The sequence below is a fragment of the Haliotis cracherodii genome, unplaced genomic scaffold (assembly GCF_022045235.1).
Source record: "Haliotis cracherodii isolate W230 unplaced genomic scaffold, xgHalCrac1.p SCAF_7, whole genome shotgun sequence".
In the NCBI taxonomy this organism is placed as follows: domain Eukaryota; kingdom Metazoa; phylum Mollusca; class Gastropoda; order Lepetellida; family Haliotidae; genus Haliotis; species Haliotis cracherodii.
The window spans coordinates 2,767,398-2,791,637 of NW_027266330.1; the positions used below are offsets into that span (position 1 = coordinate 2,767,398).

General features: G+C 40.3%; 2 protein-coding genes across 3 annotated transcripts in view; both read right to left on the reverse strand.

The window, feature by feature from the left end:
* The window catches only part of LOC139447275 (ankyrin repeat domain-containing protein 2-like), a 405,959-nt gene that overhangs the window by 21,105 nt on the left and 360,614 nt on the right, over positions 1-24,240 (reverse strand). The gene's annotated exons all lie outside the window — the stretch shown is intronic.
* Positions 4,650-10,008, reverse strand: LOC139447782 (uncharacterized). The gene is made up of 4 exons (XM_071229276.1): positions 9,951-10,008; positions 8,337-8,723; positions 4,754-5,122; positions 4,650-4,669 (listed from the first exon to the last, which is right to left on the reverse strand). Exons 1-4 carry the CDS (start codon positions 10,006-10,008, stop codon positions 4,650-4,652), a joined length of 834 nt encoding a protein of 277 aa, XP_071085377.1.

Here is a 24,240-nt window from a genome sequence, read left to right on the forward strand (position 1 = left end):
AGTACAAATACATCTGTGTACAGTATCTATATTGCGACATGTACAAATACATCTGTGTACAGTATCTATATAGCGATATGTACAAATACATCTGTGTACAGTATCTATATAGCGACATGAACAAATACATCTGTGTACAGTATCTATATAGCAACATGTACAAATACATCTGTGTACAGTATCTGTATAGTGACATGTACAAATACATCTGTGTACAGTATCTATACACATGTACAAATACATCTGTGTACAGTTTCTATATAGTGACATGTACAAATACATCTGTGTACAGTATCTATAGAGCGAAGTGTACAGATACATCTGTTAGTTATTAAATATCCATCCAGCCACACCTCCTTCATTAATGCAGAACAACACGATTTACAAAAATCATTATTAACATAACAACAACAGGTTATGAATGATTTTTATTATTATGATGATCACGACGACGACTACAACAACGACGACGACGAAGACGATGACGATGATGATGATGATGATGAGTAACTTGCACCTAGCCTGTAAAGGACAGTTAATACTCTGTCATACGTCGAACTTTCATCGAAAAAAACATGATTTGGGAATACCCATAGCATACACATAACGAGTTCACCGTAATGTAACGCATGTCTAACATATTAGTAGCGTATGACAGCGTATAAAAGCGTATTGCCAGCGTGTGACTGGCGTGTGTCTGACGTGTGTCTGGCGTGTTAAACGTATGGTCAGCGCATGCCCAGCGTATGAGTAACGTGCTGAGCGTAGAGGAAAGGTGCCTTAAACAGACCCCGCGGTATAATAACAGCCAACCCCGTTCATCAGCGACATGACAGCAGCCAACCCAACCCGTTCATCAGCAATATGACAGCAGCCAACCCGACCCGATCATCTGCAACATGACAGCAGTCGACCCGACCCGTTCATCTGTAAAATGACAGCAGCCAACCCGACCCGTTCATCAGCAATATTACAGCAGCCAACCAGACCCGTTCATCAGCAACATGACAGCAACCAAACCGACCCGGTCATCTGCAACATGACAAAGCCAACCCGACCCGTTCATCAGCAGCATGACGGTAGCCAACCCGACAAGTTCATCAGCATCATGACAGCAGCCAACCAGACCCGATCATCTGCAACATGACAGTAGCCAACCCGACCCGTTCATCAGCAGCGTGACAGCAGCCAACCCGACCCGTTCATCAGCAGCGTGACAGTAGCCAACCCGACCCATTTATCAACAACATGACAGCAGCCAACCTGACCCGTTCATCAGCATATGACAGCAGCCAACCCGACCCGATCATCTGCAACATGACAGTAGCCAACCCGACCCGTTCATCAGCAGCATGACAGTAGCCAACCCGACCGATTTATCAACAACATGACAGCAGCCAACCTGACCCGTTCATCAGCAACATGACAGCAGCCAACCCGACCCGTTCATCAGCAACATGACACCAGCCAACCTGACCCGTTCATCAGCAATATTACAGCAGCCAACCAGACCCGTTCATCAGCAACATGACAACAGCCAACCAGACCCGTTCATCAGCAGCATGACAAAGCCGACTCGAGCCGTTCATTTGCTACCTGACAGCAGCCAATCCGACCTGATCATCAACAACATGACAGCCGCAAACTTCATCATTAGCAGCATGACAGCAGCCGACCCGAGCATCAACAACATGACAGCCGCATACTTCATCATCAGCAACATGACAGCAGCCGACCCGAGCATCAACAACATGACAGCAGCATACTTCATCATCAGCAACATGACAGCATCTGACCCGTTCATCAGTAAACATGACAACAGCCGACCCGACCCCTTTATCAACATCATGACAGCAGACGTCCTGACACCTTCATCAGCAGCATGACAGTAGCCAACCTGACCCGTTCATCAGCATCATGACAGCAGCCAACCAGACCCGATCATCTGCAACATGACAGTAGCCAACCCGACCCGTTCATCAGCAGCGTGACAGTAGCCAACCCGACCCGTTCATCAGCAGCGTGACAGTAGCCAACCCGACCCATTTATCAACAACATGACAGCAGCCAACCTGACCCGTTCATCAGCATATGACAGCAGCCAACCCGACCCGATCATCTGCAACATGACAGTAGCCAACCCGACCCGTTCATCAGCAGCATGACAGTAGCCAACCCGACCCATTTATCAACAACATGACAGCAGCCAACCTGACCCGTTCATCAGCAACATGACAGCAGCCAACCCGACCCGTTATCAGCAACATGACAGCAGCCAACCTGACCCGTTCATCAGCAATATTACAGCAGCCAACCAGACCCGTTCATCAGCAACATGACAACAGCCAACCCGACCCGTTCATCAGCAGCATGACAAAGCCGACTCGAGCCGTTCATTTGCTACCTGACAGCAGCCAATCCGACCTGATCATCAACAACATGACAGCCGCACCCTCCATCATCAGCACATGACAGCAGCCCAGCCTCCCCGATCATCAGCAACATGACAGCCGCAAACTCCATCATCAGCAACATGACAGCAGCCGACCCGAGCATCAACAACATGACAGCCGCATACTTCATCATCAGCAACATGACAGCATCCGCCCCGTTCATCAGTAAACATGACAACAGCCGACCCGACCCCTTTATCAACATCATGACAGGAGACGTCCTGACACCTTCATCAGCAACATGACAGCAGTAAACCCGACCCGATCATCTGCCACATGACAGCAGTCGACCTGATCCGATCATCAGTGAAATGACAGCAGCCAACCCCACCCGTTCATCAGCTGCATGACAGCAACCAACCCGACCCGTTCATCAGCTGCATGACAGTAGCCAACCCGACCCGTTCATCAGCAGCATGACAAAGCCGACTCGAGCCGTTCATTTGCTACCTGACAGCAGCCAATCCGACCTGATCATCAACAACATGACAGCCGCAAACTTCATCATTAGCAGCATGACAGCAGCCGACCCGAGCATCAACAACATGACAGCCGCATACTTCATCATCAGCAACATGACAGCAGCCGACCCGAGCATCAACAACATGACAGCAGCATACTTCATCATCAGCAACATGACAGCATCTGACCCGTTCATCAGTAAACATGACAACAGCCGACCCGACCCCTTTATCAACATCATGACAGCAGACGTCCTGACACCTTCATCAGCAACATGACAGCAGCCAACCTGACCCGTTCATCAGTAACATGACAGAAGACAACCCGACCCGTTCATCAGTAAAATGACAGCAGTCCACCCTCCCCGATCATCAGCCCACTAACAACTACACTTGTACTTAATGTCACGCCATTTCGAACTCAATTACGGACTAATGGTCATAAGTAGCTTTTTTAAATATTGCTTCCACTACACCCCTTAAGTAAACATCAACACCATAGAATAACCAATCTTGATATTTGCCTAAACAGAAACCATTGAGCTTAAAAGGCAAAATACGGGTGACATTGTCCACCGTAAATCTGTAACGACACCAGTTGTCAACGTTAAGGGGCGAAGGTGGATTGTGGTCAATGAGTACAATGTCTGTGGGAGCAAGTGGCGGTAAGCCACACTCTGTCAGACCCACTCCAATTGTCACTGATGCGTAGGTAACTTATAAGTCAGTGTGTAAGCACAAATGTCTCCCTCTTATTATTCTCGCTCATATTTTAAAAAGAAATGCTGGACTTCACTATGTCTTTAAACTTTATATTTTATATTTGATATGGTTAGTTTATTGGGTTCAGGTTGCTGAGTTCAGTGTTATTTATATCACTGTTACTGTGAAGTTCTGCCATCACAGAATTAAAGCACCATAAGAGCATCACCATCACAGAGACTGACAAGGGTAAAGCTGCTGTTATCTTGGATACACCCGAATTAATACAGCTGGTTAGCAAATCTGTAGAAGACACCAATACCTACAAAATCTTCAAAAGTCTAACAGCTAAATTGGAAGACAGTACAAGTAAACTATCCAAGAACTCCAAGAAATAAATAACACTGTATTTAACAAACTGAACCTCATAAACTCGCAGCCACCTAACGCCAGAGCCACTGTCAAAATCCGGAATACTTGTGTGTTCCAGAGGCTCATTGTTCTACAACACAGACCAGCACCTTGCCAAATTACCAGCACCGTCGGGGAAAGGAGGAAAATCCTACATCAGCGATTCCAGTACCTTTGTCAACAAACATAAAGAAGCTAAGCTCGAAGGTCGCAAGGTCAGCTACAATGGACCTCTACACAAACATAGCTCTGCAAGCAGCCCTCCAAATTCTACACAGCAAGTTACAGACCCGCATTGACTTGTTAGACACATGCAAGTCAATCTATAATAAAAAATCATAAACGCTACGTTAAAGCCTCTTTAAACGACACGGTGATTGCAACGGTGCAACATACTTGTGACGTCCCGAACGTAGTTTATGCGAAGTTCGCTTCGAGCAAAGTCGGTGTAGAGGCGTGTCTCAAGCTTGCAACGTCGCTACTTATATACTCCCACACATATACCCACGCATACTCATACACACACACACACGTATACACAAACACACTCATAGACTCATATACGCATACACGCATACACACAAACTGAAGCACACGCATATACACCGACCCATACACTTACTCATACACACTTCTGCACAACTGCATACACAAACACAGGTGCAAGCAACTCGTTGTGTGATTAATAATCTTTAACGCGACGTTTAAGTACACAAAATGACTTACCCACTTCAATGTGATCTTCTCTGTATTCGACATCTACCCTGATGGCACTGACACGGGGATCCATGTCGTGAAGGCATTCTAAGATCGTGTCCTTGACCTTCTCATGATCCTTCATCATCTTCACAGCATCCTCCCGGGACTCATGCTTACATTCAAATATCAGGCTTCCTCGTCGCACGCGTTTCAATATACAACGATATCTATCTTCCAGCATATGCTTTAATCTGGTAAACGTTGTTTGTGATGATGTCAGATCCATTTCAAATTCATCTTGGCTAAGTTTGCAAAACCAGTCAGTTTCTGATTTATATCCATCACTTTTGCCAGGTGCCAAAAACAAAGCAGAGTCGCTCTTGTTGCTCGTTTCACCTTTCAATAAAAAAACCAAAAAAAAACCCATCAATCTAAATATGACCTTTACAGCATTTAGTGTATCAAGACGGATACATTTTAATGGAAACTGAAACTTACTACCCCAAACTGAGGAGTTTCATTTATATGTTTACTCTTCCTGTTTCATTCTAGGACGAGTTTATTTTGTCTGTAAATCTTCAAAACATGTTAGATCAGAAGCCGTGAAAGGGAATTATATCTTGCTTAAGTAATAATATGTTTGAGTGCTGGTATAAATCGAAATGAAACAGAAAATAATCAGCGCACATAGGTTCTGTTCACCGACAGTTGACAAAAAGTTCTATCATACCTGTCAACAATAATTAATGTTGTGTGTCACTACGATCTATACACTGATATCGTTGATATTTGGAAACAATGAAATCTAAAACGTCGGTCGTGATCAGTGCATTTTTCGAATTGAGGAGCTCATCAAAAGAATTAAAAAATACTGGCTCATAAGGAATTTATCACACTGGCATGTGTGAATACTGATTTCATGATACTCGTGTAATAATTCATGTATTTACCTCACTTTCGATCGGGAATACAAGAATTCTAACACTTCAAATTCAGAATGACAAACATGATCAAATAAATATCTCTATGTATTCATATTTGATCCCAAAGGTTGTGTAATACAGTACCACTTAGTCATATGCCTCTAGTTTACAGCTAGTTCAGCTCTAGTTCGATGGCAGCACTTTCGCCCAATACATTTCAACTTTGAAACAGAAGATCTCAAGCCTTTAACTGAATTCATAACAAAGTAACAAGCGCGTCTGGTTTAACAACATCCCTTCTACTTTTAGGCAAATACTTGCTCAGTGACGAAAACTTTGTAACAAAAAGTTTCATCCATCTGCCTGCCAAAAGAACTTTATTATAAGCACTTCCGGTTTAACAACATCACTTCCGAATTTAGGACAATTCCCAATGCATTAGAACTTTGAAACAAAAATTCCTGTAGCTTGTTGGAGGTGCTTTGATGACCAAGTGATGATCCCTTACGATTGGATGACATCATTTACGGTTTGAGAGAACGCATGTTTAGTGCAAGACATGTTTGAAAAAACACGGACACTAACATTAACCATATGCTTTATTGTGGGTTCTAGCCGTTCGCGCCATCTCGTATGTACACACTGTCACGTGAAGTACATGTATAGGATTTAGGGTGGTATTGACCGACCGCTTTAATCACTTTAATGTTAGCAGAATGTCAGTGAATAAAATAGAGTTGTGTCTTTTATGCCTTTGATGGCTTGTGATTTCTTGGCTGGAAACTTCGTGTCAAAAGTATACAAGGACACAGTGTGTCATCCCCTTCTATTAGCTGACAATGCTGTTGATTACTGGAAGTTATTCAAGCAGACATGGAAACAAATATGAAATACTTGTGAAGATATCCTTCTATAGTCCTGACTATCAAATAGCCTCTATAGTAAATGCTCCTGGCGATGAAGCATTACGAGTGATGACCATACCAGGACTTTGAACGAAATCATGGGGAAATTTGATCAGTTAAGAAAAAAACTGCACAGTTCAAAACAAAGGTGACACATTTGAGACATTTCATGATAATAAAAAATCACAAATAAGACATGCAACTGTTGCCTAAGAAGAATCGGACAGATTTGACTCGAGTAATTCTGTAAGACCGCCAATTGTTCACTCCTCTAGGTACCTATCAAGCAGCTGTACTCAATCCAAAGAAGGAAAACATTCATTGTTGTTAAAGAACACCTCATGCCATTACTTGGTAAAGCAAATGCAGTGACCATGGAACTGATTCATGTCAAGAGAGACAACATGGAAACTGTTGCAGTTGTATCATCAAGCCAGGCTAGGTGTCAAAGTAAAGAGGCCCCCTACATTGGTGTGCTTAACCAGCAAAATACTCCAATTGAAGGCGATCGAACTAGTCCAGCACTGAGACTATTCAACAGGCAAACTAAAACCATGTTACCAACTGCTAAAGAAAGGTTATCTATATTTAACAGCCAAAAGTGTGTTTTGGACAGTCGGAAAGCAGTCATGGCATCTTAAAGAAAGGATCCAAGCAGACAACTGACAATAGGAGAACAAGTGAGAATGCAATCAGTCAATACGGGTAACAAGGAATGGAAGCCAGCAGTTGTTACTAAACAAATGTGCAGCAGAACGTTCATGATCACTGAAGAAGCTGGCACCAGGTACCAGAGAAATAGACTCAGAAAAACTAAATCTCAAAAGACACTAAATCTTCAGTCTCACAACTATTTGTCTCATGTGCCAGTTTCAGTGAATAAGCAGTGTCAGAACAATGCTAACAGTCTGTATTAAGAAAGCAATGATAATAACTTGCCAAGTCAGGCAGTAAGTCCAGCAAAGACAGAAGTCTCCAACATTAAGCACTATGTCACTAGATCAGGAAGAGCTATAAAGCCAGCGGATAAGTTGAACTTAGTTGTAATCTAGTCTGAATCTCAGATGTGTGCCAAATGTAGATAATGATCACATATCGACAGTAGGGTTAACATAGAAATGTTCCTATCCATATTATTTATTTCATGAACTCTTAATCGTGTCCTTATGTTTTTGTGCTCTTGTTATTCTTCTTTTTTAAGAGTTCATCATTTACCCTTGTTTATTAAAAGAGGGCGGATTATATGTGTACATCCATGTACTACATGTATAGGCTATATTCAATCACTTTAATGTAAGCAGAATGTCAGTGAATCAAATAAATCTATGTCCCTTGATTGCTTGTGATTTCTTGGCTGGATTGTCAACTGAAATTTGTGTGCTAAGACGCCATACGTTACAGAAACCGAAACGGAACGTCCTTACGACTGACTTTTCCAGCAAAACCTTACCAATAAAACAAAATATGACATAACCCCTTTACATAGCCACAATAAATCTTTGGTAGTCGATGCCCACCTTAACGGCAAGTCAATTGTTCACATTAACGAACAAGGGAACAAACCGGACAAGTCAAAGTAGGGAATCTGAATGATACAGCCACGATAAGCATGTTTGTAGAAAAAAAGGCATTTCAGTTTTTCAAACGATCTTCACTGTCATCTTGACTAAATAGGTTGGTCAATTATAACTACCAAATCACGACCCAACGCGAAAGATGACATGTACCAAGTTTTAGTGACATAAGCAATGCTTCTTGAGTTACATTTACCAGATAAAGTACCTGTATTCTTGACTTCCTCCTCTGATGATCCATTCTGCTCTCCTACCCAGCACTTCAAACTGATGTCTTTCACTTTCGTATAAATCTCCCGAAAGAACTTCAAAATTGTTTGCTTAACTTCCACGAACTTATTGACCATCTCAACAGCATCGGCAAAAGTGTCATGTCCGAATGCAAATATCAAACACTGCTTCCTGTTCCGTACACTTGTAAGAGTAACATTGAGGCAGTCATCAAATGCCTTGGGGAACCTCCTAATTATGTTCATGTCCATGTGAATTCGGAGGTCTAATGTCGCAGGAACAAGCTCACAGTTCCATCTTGAGATGTGAGGCCACGTGGGGATGTCTTTGTATTTGATTTCGAATTCATCATTATCCATGGTAACTGTGGGACAAGAGTGAAAATGTTGTATAAATGAATCAAACATAACACCTACAATTATTATTCTGGCTGACTAATGAACTCAACTAATACAAATGGCAACCTTACACCTATGAATACACAATGCCATTTAGAAAGTGGTCAAATGTAACTAATGTTATATTTGGGATAACACTTTCTTAGTAAAGTACAGATTCTAGTACTTTTTGGGTTGAGTCCCATCCGGGATTCGAACCCACACCTGCCAGGGTGAGGCACCTAATCGCCAGCACACAAAGTCAGCGATCTAACCCACTCAGCCACCGAGGCTTCCACAAAAATGAAAGTCCGACAACTGGTAGTCTAGATCAAAACTAGGTTCGAAACCCGGATGGGACTCAACCCAAAAAGTACTAGAATCTGTACTTTACTAAGAAAGTGTTATCCCAAATATAACATTAGTTACATTTGACCACTTTCTAAATGGCATTGTGTATTCATAGCTTTCGGCCATGGGAGCCGTGCCAATTTACTCTTGTCAGGGGGGTACTCAAAGTACGTGATCTAGACTACCAGTTGTCGGACTTTCATTTTTGTGGAAGCCTCGGTGGCTGAGTGGGTTAGATCGCTGACTTTGTGTGCTGGCGATTAGATGTCTCACCCTCGCAGGTGTGGGTTCGAATCCCGGATGGGACTCAACCCAAAAAGTACTAGAATCTGTACTTTACTAAGAAAGTGTTATCCCAAATATAACAATAGTTAAACCTTACACCTGTTGTCATTTACAGTCCACAGCATTAGTGATCTCTAGAACGAAGCAGTCATACAATCATTAAACAGGAAATACTGTGAGTATGCATGTACATTTATCTGTAGATGTCGATAACTATCTTATCTTTACGAAAATCTAATATGTGAGAAACCGGCCCCTTCTTTATTGTCATATAGCGGCAGATTTTGATGTGTTAAGATGCCTCCATCAGACGTACCAGGTTTCACAGATACTCTGTCACTCCCTGTTTATCTGGACGACTCCCTGTTTATCTAGTTCATGGTGTTAAACCCCGAGGACCTGCATAATTTGTTCTGTTTTACCTCTCACATTATAAGCTGATATGAATGAAAATCTGTTGAAAGCAGAGTTGAGCCGAAATACAGGACTAATACATTCACTTATCTTCACGCAACAGGTTATGTTAATTTACACTGGGGAAATTAAGAAACAAATGTAAACAACATCAGCAAACGTACCCTCAAATGAGATTTTCGATTTGGGCTGCGCAGATCTGGAACGTTTTAACACCGCCATCCTTTTCTCTTTTTGCCTCCCTCTGTAATGAAATACTTTGCGTCACATTTTTGCACAAAAGAGTGACGTAACATCTTGTTATAAAATAACACATATTCTGAATGAAAGCGAGCATAACTAATGCCAACTTTAAAAGTGTCACAAATAAGAAAGAAAACTATGACGCCATACAAATGAAGCGGATGCTAACTGACTTGATTTCAACATACCTGTGTGTCAAATCACAACCACTTCCAAGCGAGTCTGCAACACAACTGCCACTGTTGTGTTGTAACTAAGTCCGGGTGGTGGCTTGTTTGTTGGTGGAAACACAACCTCTGTGTACTGACAATAAAGAATATCTGGTATGGTCTGCAGTTTGTATACAAGAACCATACTTGCATGTTTAAGCATGCATGTCTCTTGTATTTAAAAAAGAAAGGACAGAATAAGAGCTTACCCCACAACTTTGTTGACATGCTGACATATGTTTATAATACCTTTAATCAATGGCTTGTATAGACACATGGTTGTGTACTTATACATGGCTGAAACTGTATTTATTAGTATCTGCTGAAGTACCTGATTCATGTCAAATATATTCAGCTCTTGTATGGTTTATGATATCGCCATTGACAAACACACTAGTTTCTTAAATGCCTATCACCCCAGGATAATGGCACAGATAACTTACACGTTCTAATAATGTTATAACTTTAAGTAGGTGATGATGTATAAAGAAACATCGTATCATCAAGTATTCATATACTGCACACGAAAATGCGGAACACTTAAAGGTCATTATAATTAAACCAAAATATAAGTGAGATTCTCCAGTACAACTCAATGGCGTCCACAATCGTCGCAGTCTCTTCAATTAGATAACACTTTAGCATCATATTATCAGGACCAATTCAAAACAATAGTTTCCCATCATCTCGTCTCGTACAAATTTGCCAAACCAAAAGTAAAAGGCGATAAAACAGTAAGTGTTTTTATATTGCGAGTTGTATAAGTGACATTAACTTTATTAACTTTATTCTTAAGCTTAATTTACAGACTGGAAACGTTGACTCAAGGTCATCCAGTATCTTATGTCCTGCCGTCCGGCCTCACCACATGTAAGATGGATTAATTCCATTACAATATAACCAGCCAAAATAGGGGAGGAGGTAGCACTTGAAGATGAGCCAACACTCTTGGGTTTGTTTTTGGATGTTTCTTTTTTTTGCAATATCCTAGCTATACTCGGGTCGCCTGACTTTTATTAATGTTCGAACTCTGTAAGTGACTTCTAAGTCAGCTCGGGTTTCCTTGACTTCATTATATATTAATTCTCCCTGGACGGTACATGTAGCACGTGGAATTAAGTGCTTTCTTTTTTTTGATTATTGTACAGAGTGAAATATAGGCCTTATTACCTTACTACATCCCATACGACTTTAGGATATTAACATTGAACAACAGCTGACACTGTGAACATAATATCACTTTTCTTCTCCTTGTAGCTACGACTTCATGTAGATTTGGCTGCAAATTGGTGATTCTACGTAAGTCAGTTAAAAAACTGAAATATTAATTTCTTGACTGGATATATAAACGTTGAATTTTATTGGTCTTCTGAAAAGACACTATAACACAATCTTGGTATGGTACTATTGCTTTTTTGTAGATGTGAAAACACATTATGTGTCAAAACATACTAACATCTAAATGATGATTACTTTCAGTAATAATTTAACATAGTTAATATACATTTACCTGTTACATACCTCTATCTGTATATGTTATTGCATTGCCTGATTTGGCTACACATACACAAAATGTAGCTCTAGAATTAAAACACATAGTACATATCTTCAAGTAAATTTTGGTACTAATTGTATATATCATATGTACACGCATACACCGTGATAAATAAGTTTTAAGTGATTCCGTACATTGGAATGGCTAACCAAGCAATTGTTTTGGTGTTAATGTTTATAAACCGAAAGAAATTAAGCTCCTGCCCTCTAACAAACTACTCTTCCATGATTGATTTGAAAATAACAAGATTCGGGCTTATGTAGCATTATTGTGCTGAAGATGTCGCTGATTCTGTATCGTTGTCTACAGTTGTTTGTGTTTCAATGATAAATACCAGTCTGTGAAGTTGTTACAGTTCTGCAGTCGACTGTTCTCTCTTGATAGCTGGAATATTGCCGAGTCCGTCGGTAAACAACAAACAATCAATTGAAGCTCAAACTTTGGCTGGCTGACAAAGCGGCTATTTTCGAGTGACACCATGGTTGGTGGGTCTTGGGTTCTTATCCCAGAAACACGTGTAGACAAGACAGACACAATTTTATGGATAACAACTCCTTTAATACTGTATAAAGTGACTTTTCGGTATAGATCCTTATACCCTTGTCAAGCAAGACTGAATGAGGGAATATATATAGTAGGTGGGGGTTTAACAGTAGACGATAAGCAGAAACAACAATTGCATATGTGAGTGGGATATCATAGGTAAGGTGTTGACAACAAGGAAGTCCATGCAAACATGTTTATGTGGTTGTGATGTTGTAATATTCACTAGAGGTGCTCGGATCACAGGACTGCACATGCACTTCAATATTCTTGGTCATTAGAACCTTTCCCTTAAGAAAGAGACTGTTCTGGCTCTGCCTGGACGACCAACATTGTCTGCGCAGCACTGCACCTCCACATATACTAGATAAGACAAGTTGCAGCTGTCTTGGTTGTGTTATATGAAGTACTCCTCTGTGCAGCTGCGTCTGTGGAAATTTCTCAATGAGTGATGTCATATTACTGTCTCCAGTGTATTGATTCCTGTTGGTCGGGTGCCACATGCCAAGTGGTCAATGATGGTAGCCAGGGATGGATCTCTCAGGTGTGATCTTCTCCAGTCCTTGGGGTTGACACCACAGTTCTCCTCATGTATGTCGATCCTCATCTATGACACAAAAAAATGTGTTGACAAGCATATACTTTCCACCAGGTTAGGAACTTGGATGCTGCTGCAAATGGCATTCACAGTGGATAATTCCTCTATTAGTAACCTGTCTGGCAGCCTTGATAGAACTTCAGCATCAATGTTGAGTTTCCCTGGCCTGACACTTATGATAAATAATATATGCAGAGAGTGCTGCCAAACTTCGATGATAAGTAGCAACAGTGGTTAAAAAGTAAGTGAGGGGATTGTTATCTGTGACAACTGCAAACTCATACAAGTAGTCGAACTTCTCTGAGATTGCCCACTTCAAACACAGAAGCTTCAGTTTATGAGCAGCGTAGTTTCTTACATATTTTTTCAAACCCCTGCTTACATAGGCATTCACTCGCAATTGCCCATCCTGCTCCTGGTATAGCACTGCTCCTAATCCCCGAGTACAGGCATCAATGTGGGGCTCAAAGGGTTTGGAGAAATCAATATAACCAAGCACTGGTGGTGTTGACAAGCGCGTCTTCTGTTGCTGAAGAGCCCTTTGCTGTTCTTTGCCCAACTTCCAGTCGATGCTGTTGGAATGCTGCTTGGATTTGGACTTCTTGGATGCTGACTTTGGCATCAGTTCTGACAGTCGTCTGGTAATCTTCGAGAAGTTTTTGACAGATTTCCCATAGTAGTCAGCAAAACCAAGAATCTTCTAGACCTTATCTGGATTGGGTGGTGTTGGCAACTCTGTAATCGTGTGCACTTTCTCAGGGTCACCTTTGATGCCATCTGCTGAAACAATGTATCTGATATTTGAAAAATTAGTAGAATATCAAGTCGCCAAGATAAAGATAAATCAAACAAATATTAAGTGCAGTCCATCAAGCAATTTTTCCATTAGATGCTGGTTAGTTGCAGGAGCTTTGACAAATTGGAATGGCATTCTGTTAAATGACTATGAAGGCTGTTCTTTGTTGATAACCTCTCTTCATATCCAACACAGAGAAAACAGTATTTTTGCCAAGAAGGAATCGTTAAAGGTCCTAAGATTGAGCATGGGATAGTCAATACACTTCATCATTTCATCATACTTCACGCAACATTGAGGACACATGGGCTGTTAGACCTAACAAAGACTCCAATTGATATACGTTCCTGAAGGTGCATCCCAACTTCTTCATACATGGCTTGAGGGATCCTACGATGTCACTGTTTGAATGGTGTGTCGTCATATACGTCCAACTGAAGTTGAACTGAACAACAACTGTATCTCGGCAGTTGTCAAGGAGTCTTGAAAGTATTAAGATTCCCCAAAGTCTCGTCACTCTTCCATTATACCTCGTGTCTTGTGTCGATAATCACTAAACATGATAAGGCTATTTTTCTGTCATTGTCGCAGCACTCCTCCTGCGCATACTATGTTATCTATATCATCAAGTGGACTGAGTATTAGTGGAATGTAGCTTAAATAAATTTCATAGAAGGATAGTGACATCACTGATACGGTAGATCCTGTAGTCTGTACATGTGTGTCTTCTATCAAGATAGTTACTTTCAACTTAACCATCTGGAATTTCTCTTTTCGAGAATCTAAGGGTGGCACCTCCAAATAGGCCTTGACAAGTTTAAAGGATGTGACATATGATCCTTACTGACTCAGCATCAATAAGAATGATGTCCTGGGTAGCCACAGCAGGTAGGCATCCCCGATTGGCTGAAATGCTGAGGCTGTAGGAGCTGCTGATGCCAGTGTTCGAAATACCTGCCTGCCCAACCGTCCGAGACGGTTTGATTTCAACTCGGGCTGCCAGATTTTCAAATCCCCCAGCCCGACGGTCGTGTTATATTTTATATGTGAAAATATTCTAAATATTTCCCGATGATAGGCATTAATTCACATGTAAAGGTGAATGGTAAAATGTAACCAAAAAGAAACCCCGTTAGCTTTTAGACAACCTAAAATTTAGCGATGCGCTTATGCTCCAAGCAATCCGTTTTCATATTTTGAAACAAGCTATTTGATTGGATAATCCCCGACATGAAGACCAATCAGTGACCCTGTTCCTGTTGCTAGTGATATTGTAAATGGCGGCGCCCTTTACCCACGTTGCTCAACAGAAGACAAGAAAAATGCAAAGTCACAGGCTGAACGAGACAAGATCTATGATAGCACGTAGCGAAAAAGACTGAATTTTCATGGTTGCTGACAGACGATAATCGTGAGCTTGTGTACCGTGGTACTTGCTGTTCTGTGTGTGGTCCACTCGCTAGGAAAGTGGTTAGTGACAATAGAAAATATTCAAAGGGGCCGTTTGTTACTGGTTAACTACCCATAACAAGTCAGAAGGACATCGCCATGCTGTGCAACATCAAGACTCTCATTCTGCAGAGGTGAGCATTGCAGAAAAAAAAGTTAAATTCTGCAGCAGCTGTTACCACGGATAGTGCTACTAGATATCAAGATTCTGACTATGAGTCAGACTTCAGAGACCTCGCTGAAGGAAGTGACAATCACAATGACACTGACAGTGATATGGACATGGATGAAAGTCATGAGGCCCTATTTAGGAATAAGGATATTTACATGATGTATTCTAGGATATTAAATACAAATCTGACCTAAAAGTGTTTGCTATTTCTTCTCTTGCATTACTTCATGTTCAATGAATTCGATTTAAAGTTTTAATTAAATTATCCTGAGAAACATATGATTATAGTGGGCAGGCAGGTTTTGGTCAGGGCTGGCAAGTATTTCAGCTAGCCAGTCCTGTGGTCTGGCTGAAATTTTTGGGGAGTTTCAAACACTGCTGATGCTTGTGCAATATGTGTATTCTGTTGATAGGTTAGAGGTGGAGGACCAAACTGATCAAGCTGATTCTGGCTGTTACCACATCCTGTAGAAACTTTAGTCCAGTTGCCTGTGTATCCTCTACTTCTGTTGATATGCCGCCATCTTCCCCTGTGTATGCGCCTAGGCCCTAAACATCCTGAAAACTGAGCTTGCTGCTGAAAAACGTGAGCTGAGAGCTGTTGTTGCTGTTTCTGTAACTCAGTCATTCCAGTGTGTAGCTCCTTAACCACAGCCTTCAACTCTGTTAGTTCACTCTTGGATTCCTTGGGCTCGGATGGTTTGCCATGTTAACAGAAGGTGTCTTTGCCTTTGGCTAGGCCTTGGTGTGTTAGCATTGCCTCTTTTCAGATCAAATTCCATTTCCCTGAGGCACAAGCGTAGATCATCAAAACTGTAGATGGAATCATATTTGTAGCCAGTCTTCAATGATGAGTGAGTCCATCCCACAGGCGAGGGCGCAGCATGTCGTCCTGTTCAACCTGTGAAAGAGATTTCTGTTTAGCTAACTGAAACATAAGGTGGTCCACACAGCAGGTCCAGGTAGCAACATCCTCATCTTCTCCTTGACAGGAACTGTAAAATTGTGACATGAGACTGTTCCAAAGGCACTTTTCATCTTGTGAAGTAGATTTCCAAATTCCACATGGCGCCTCAGATTTATATATATGGTGGCTGCTTCTCCTTTACGTGACTTCCTGATAGCTTGAAGGATGACTTTCTGGCTATGAGTCTTGGTTCCAATCAGGCACTCCACTTCATAGATCCAGTGATCATAGTCTTTGTCCTTTCCTGGTTTGCCACTGAAAAAGGGAATTTTAGGAAAATGTTGGTAAGTAACATCTCGGTGTGATGGTGATGCTTGACCTTCATGTTCCTCTTCCTGTTTAATAGGATTCTAATTTTGTGAAATATCATGTATCCAAGCTTTAAGGCCGTTAGGTAGGTCCGCAAAAGCCTCGAAACCCATCTTAGTAAATATTACTATAACTTCCATTTCTTCGTATGTTAACTCCATAGTGTTAGGTTGGGTATTCGGAAACGAAATTCCTGGACGGGAATAAAGAAAAGTGAAACCTAAAATAAATGAAATAACTGAAATAAACTAAGGAGAAAAACATACAAATAGATTATAATCATTTTAGGAGTAGGGAGTATTGCTCATAAAAATCGAAGCAATATTTAATTGCAGGTAGCAAATAAAAGTCAGTGGGTACATGTGATCTCATAAATGTTATATACTAAGCATTTGGTCGAAGCAATGAGATCAGACCCTGATCAAAACGATTAGACCATCAAGTGATGGAATCAAGTATGTACCACAACAAGTGATTCCGACGGACGTGGACCAAGACGTGATTGAAGCTAGTAGATCACTAAATGTGATCAATCTGAAATCACTAATGATCAAAACAAGGGAGCCACAATGTGTTTAAAAATGATACTGCAATGGTACCCCAAAACACAACCCTAAGGTGATGGTACATATTGTGAAGTATGCGTGTGTATATTTGCTGCAGCAATCACGAAGTTCAGAGCAGCAGCCTGAACAAAACACAATGCACCCTGGATGTTGGTTGTTTAGTTTGTTGTTTAACGCAGCACTCAGCAATAGTCCAGATATATGACGGCGGTCTGTAAATAATCGAGTCAGGACCAGACAATCCAGTGATTAATATCATGAGCATCGATCCACGCAATTGGGATCGATAACATGCATCAACCAAGTCAGCGAGCCTGACCACCCGATCCAGTTAGTCTCCTCTTATGACAAGCATAATCGCTTTTTACAGCAAGCATGGGTTACTGAAGACCTATTCTACTCCGTAAATACCCCTATAGATATAACCGTGCTCAGTTTAAGTTGGAGGGATGCATAAAACCCCATGTACCCCGAGTGATCCTGCTGCAACGAATTCATCTTACCGACATATTTTAATATGACATTGTTAAATAATTCCAATAAATTCCAAATTGATTGAAAACAGCTGCTCCGTTGAGCTGAGGTAAGCTTTCGCTATGTGACATCCATTGGCTCGAAAAAAGCGTACGGCCTTTTGCTTTGAGGCAGTGTATAATTATTCTGTCTCTCAGAAATGCACGTTCAGCCTGTAGTGACCGTGGCGGGGTATAAGAGATTTACGTTGTCAGTTATTGGCAAGCAAATTTTACTAATAATCACCTAATGTTTAAAAGAGTGAAACCGGTTTTAATATTCCCAAGAAATATACATGTAGGTATCTGCTATAAAGGCAATACCTTTCTATTTGCTAAATTACGTTTCTTGTACTTTACCCTTGTATTTTATGTGATGAATATACGTGTACCTTTTAACATTTGCATAGACATGTCTGTCATTACTCTTACATAGTGACTCATGGATACACATATGATAGTATATTATATTCTTTTAACTTTTAGATGTATATATGAGGTGTGACTCTAATAACTCTGTCTAGCAAAGACTCGAGTTAAAGTCTACCTGTGAGTAGAATGTAAGGAGCCATTCTTATTTTCACATGCTGGAATATCGCTACAGGTAGAATTAATTCACGATCAAGGACACACAGTATCCCTTATCCGGCTGAGGCACGTTTTAGCTACTCACATACTTCTTGTCAATACTGTTTCATCATGAATGACTGGAGGAGTTGGTTTTATTATGTTAATACGTGTTTGATCTCAACCGCCTTCCATTTATTATTCTTAATTAACTTCAATAACTTCTTTATAACCATTTCCGAAAAAGTAAAAGGTACTTGTTCCCTAGAAGAACATGTGTAGTTTAAAGACAACACAAGTAAAAATACTAGCTACGCTGACAGTATGTTAGCGCTTTTGTGTGTCGCCTCTCACCACTCACTGTTGTTGATTGGAATCTCGCCCAATGCTGGGGCGACAAGCAGCCACACGCACGCACGCACGCACGCACGCACGCACGCACGCACGCTATATAAGTGCAATAATCTTGGACGCGACGCTAAGCCCAGTTTCACCTCACCTCATCCATTCTGTCGTTCAATCGTATTCAGGGATATGTGACAATTAATTTTAATATACGTGTATTCTCGCAAACATTAAAAAAACATACGTTTACCCTAATGCTTCAATCTCTTCGCTTAGAGACAATGAAATCATCTGAAGCAGGTCCAATTATTATATTTTTAGCATTATTCTTATCATCTTTCATCATTCAAAATTTTTGTAATCTAATACGTCACAGTAGCAGTAACACAGTACTGTTCAGCATACATATGGGTATTTAATGTTAAACATGCAAACTTCATCACATAACATGTTAGGAGCGAATAGTCCATATTGATGAATTAGAAAAGAAAATTGAAGGGAAACCTTTATTATAGACAAAATGGAACAAGGTAATATGTAGAATGTGTACAGAAAATATATAATAAATGAGAAAACACGATAAAGACCAGTCTGATGTGAGCGAATTACATCTTATCCTGATAACCATAACTAACACTATTACAGATGTGAACAATCTTTGAACAAATATTCTCCCTTACTGTTAACAAATATACTTTCGTTATTTTGAAAATATTATGATGACAAATCATAATAGGATTGTGTAATATACATTATCTGTTGACAAATGTTGACTTAAATAATCGTAGATTAGAAAAAGTGGAGTTCGAATGTGTCATTCCAGAATAAGTATTATTTGAATTGTTTGGTTCAATATGATGTATTTTGAAGTGGCATAAAAATAAAAATGATTGTATTACATGCAAAAAAGAATAATTTCTAAATGTCAAAGAATTGTGTATCTGTATAATGCGTAATCTGCACATTCAACAATAGGAGATAGTGATATATATTTGTACACGGTAAATAACAAAAGCATGAAATTTCATCAGATAAGTTTACTCGTATAAACAAGCATCGTATTGTATCAACAAGCATTACGGCTACACCAGTTAAGTCTGCGCCATGTATGTATTATGTTAACACCCCTTTCACCACAGGCGAAGTAGGCCTGAACCTTTATTTGGTTTGAAATGCGAAAAAGACGTTTTTCTTCCACTTCATGATCAAGATAATTCCATGTTTATGAATCACTATAAAATAGCGATGCTACCTTGTCTGACAATATTGAACTTTAAAATAGGCCAATCGAACACTATCAAATTCGCTGTCAACCGACAAATGCAAATGCAATATTGTATTTGAAATCTGTAAAACCAGTAATGTTAAAGGAAAACTATGACTGGTCCCATGTCGCCTTCGTTGACTTCGTTGTAGATGTGTTCCGACATGCGGAGCCTCCTTGAGTCGTCCTGCCTATTTGTATTTCGTTGTTGACGGATGACTGCCACGTGGCGTCCTTCTTCCCTTAAACAAACAATGGGAAAAGTACTTGCGATAACAATAATAAAAGGTTCATTTGAACATCCCCTATCAGAATCAAAACGGGACTTGCAATTCATAAATTGCGATGCGATAGTATTCAATAAAAATCTATTCTCAAGTGTATGTTAAATCAAGTTTGCCAACAAAATATTAAATGAATCAGGTGCAATGCCTCCACTGCAAATGCCAGAGTGAGTTCGTGAGTTGATGCAGGTCTCAGACGTCAGTTAACCCACCTGCACTAGTATGGTGCTGACAAACCTGGAAACACAATCAGTGTAAACCAAACTTCATTGGTTTCTTGCGTGCCAATGGGACTCAACTCTGCACAGGGAATTGCCCACGCCTAAGGCAACTGAGCCACCGGTGAACTGCAACTGTTATGGACAAGATGGTGAAAATAAAAACCGTTAAACATTATCTAGTTCTATCAAATTGCAGCAGATACTCATTTTGACGTTTGCGAAGAATATCAGTTCGGTTTCTTTACAAACCTGTTTGCTGAGACTCTTTTGCAGTGAAAAATGCAAACTGTTACAATGATTCCAAAGACCAAAAACACCAACGCTGTTGATGTTCCGATTATGGCACCATTGATGGGACTCGGGCCTGAAACAAAAGAAGAGTTAAACGAAATATGTGTCAATCATGTATTATGTATCATGATATTAACAGAATCTATTGCAGCATAATCTCCGTCTTCGGTGGATAGAAAGGAATACACAAATTACAACTGCTTTTAACTGGTTTCACTTATGATTATTTTGAGATGTTAGCATAGATGGGACGCCTTTCTGGTTACACACTAAAATAGGTCTAGGCTCCCATTATACAATATGCAATGAAGCGGGATCATTGTCTCTGTTTAATAACAATTACATTTTAACCTTTTTCTCAAAATACCGATGTACTTTCTGTGACAAAAACATCCTTAACAACCTTATGATAGCTACGCGATGAAGAGCAATGATCTATGAAAAACTATGCTTGGTTTAGTTCTCGATAAAACATTTTTCTATCATGACGTCATTTTTGGAGATTCGAATATGCGCTCGCAATGCAACTTGATGACGTCATATATTGGACGACGTTATGCTTGAGGGGGAAGTGTCAAGTAAATTGTGCCACATAGATGTAGCTGGGCTACGCAGATAAACGCAGTGGCCGAACGCTCGCATAAAAACGTGGGAGAAATATGACAGTCGGTATCAGGCGAAAAGGTTACAGGTAATCGATGAGATGAATATGCCAGAAATACCAAACTTAACCCACATGTACGTATAATGGACTTTTCCGACATTTCCGAGGTCGGATTCTATTCAAGGAGTCATCATTATTAAAATTTAGTAAATATGTTGAAAGCTTGTACATTTTATCAAAACCCGTAAAGAGGCTGTACATAATGTTAACATCTCATATAAGAAATGAACGAGTCTGGGTCATTCTTATTCTAAAATCAAGTCCCACTATTTGTTTATTTCGGGTTCGCCCCGATTATGTTTGTCAGCACCATACCCGTGCCCGTGGGTTTCACCGAAGTAGTAAACGTCTGAGACCTGCATCACATTAAGCTGACATGCCGTTATATAACTCAAATACTTTTAAAAGCGGCGCTAAACCCATTTCACTCACCCACTCACTAAACATATAGAATTTTAAAACGTTTCACCTATAGAACATATCCCAGTTTTAGATTGACAGACACCACCTTGACAATGTATGCAGGACCGTTTACAGAATTGTCCATATTGTCCTTGGATACACCCATTGTCACAAGACCCGTTCTTTGGGTGACATGTGTGATTGAAACAGGTCCCAGAACAAGGCATACAGTCATCTCCATAGTAACCAGGTAAGCATCCTTCAACACAAGCACCTGTTTCATTGCAACCCATACAGTTTGAGTCACACTGAATTTGAGAGGAACAGTTTGGACCAGACCAACCAAGTTCACAACCATTGATACACTCTCCACTATATCTTTGACATTCCGATATGCAGGCGTTGGAACTATTACTTGCCACAGTGTTGTTGGTCGGGTAAACCAGACAGTTTTCACTACATCTTAAGGAACATGTACGTCCATACATTCCCGGTGTGCATGTCTGTACACAATCAGTTGTTGAACAATGTTCACATGAATATTCACAGTCCAGACCGTGATATGGATCATGACACACATCGCATCTGCCTGTTATCCTGTTACAATGTCGACATCTGCGTGAACAAGTCTTGCAGTTGGACCCATAGAATGAGTCATGGCATCCAGAAACACAAGATGAGGTAAGATTGCAGAATGTTCCATCACATCCTTGAGGACACTTTGTACAGTCTCCCCTCGGACTTGGACACGGGATATTGCACTGAGTACCATAGAAACAAGAAACACAACCGTCAGAGCACTTGGGAATACTTTTTCCTCTTTGACTACATGCATGTGTTTTGCAATTCTTGCTGCAAGGCGATTTGCATTTAAGGTCGAAATATCCAGGAAAGCAATCTGTGATACAATATCCTGATGTACTGGAACAGTTTGAACAATGCTGCTCCTCCGAACATTTTTCCGCTGTAAAATGTAATAGTTTATTACTTAAATGACATTGTACATACTTGCACAAACGACCAAAAAATCAATTTTCAACATTAAAGTAATGTTTTAGACAGAAATAACTCGCCGAAATGATTTGCAGATAAATAAAGATTCAATATATAGCTTTTATTGAGTAAACGGAACGAACACAATGGAACTCGAGATTGTAATGTTAATGTCAGCAGCAAGGTACAAACACTATGACATATTGGCTGCAAGCAGGTCTTCAGTGAGGGAACTAAATAGTCAACAGGCGAACCGAGCTTAGTTGAGCAGCCACGAGTGAACTGGGCAATTGATGACCATCAGTACAGAAGAAACATGAAAACAACAAACATTCTAAAGACAAGTGACTTTTAAATGCAACCATGCATGACGTCGGTTGCAAATTTGATGCGGGAGAACATCGTAACCGGCCCAATTGACAGAAGTGTGAACAGTTTTCCTTCTGAAGAAAGACAAGTTGTAACACATGTATAAACGTCGATCTTAGCTGAAGTGAACGTAAAACAACGGACACGGGGCTCATGTAACGTTTACATAACTTCTATACCAGTCACACATTAATAGCCTATCACATTGCTAAAACAAAGAACATTGATCCCTGAAAAGTCATAAAGCCATTCGAAGATGTTAAGCCATCAGCATATAGTACAAATTACATGAATTGTGTTTAATATGTCATTTGCAGTATGATATACATTCATTGAAGTAATAGCAGTAGTTTTAACAATATAGCAAGTCCTCAACCACACTCAGGATGGTCATTCAATGAACAAGAAGCATACAGACAAATAAGTAGAAATATGAACCACAGAGGGAGATACTCAGTCATTAATATCAGAAAGACGAACAAACAAACGACTTTGAAACAAAATATGACGTTTGACGTATGGAATTTGATGCGTCAGAAGTGAAGTGAATATAAAGGGCAGTAAACGTGTTTACAGTTTTCCCACACAAAAAACAAGGTCCTCACATATGCACCAAAGGTAATCTCGTTTAGTCCATGTACGTTGGAAAAGACGTAAATGGGACTCAGTTAACATTTACGTCAGTTCTAAGCAAGATAACAATTAAAATGAAAATTCAAACTTACCTTGTGTCAACAAAAACATAAGTGCTACTCTTAGCATAAACTGTATCTCCATAGCTGTCCTGAAATAAACATGAAACCGACATTAATTAATCTTATTATTCTCATTTTCATGGCTTAAATTACCAGTAAAATTAGATAGACAGTAATGGGTGATTGATGGGTGAAGTTCAAATACAAAACGTACCTGTTCACTGAGATAAACTTTAGTTGTGTTCAGCAACGAAGGGAACAAACTAATGAAACAAGTTTCTGATGTTGCAAGCTGCATTGAGCTTTCGCTCATAAAGAAGGTCACAGTTCATTATAATGATTCAAAAAGGTTTTAACTTCCTGTAGGCAAGGTCGAAGTATAAAGCTGATGTCACATACATCAATGCTGACGTTGACACCATGGACATCCTCCTAAAACC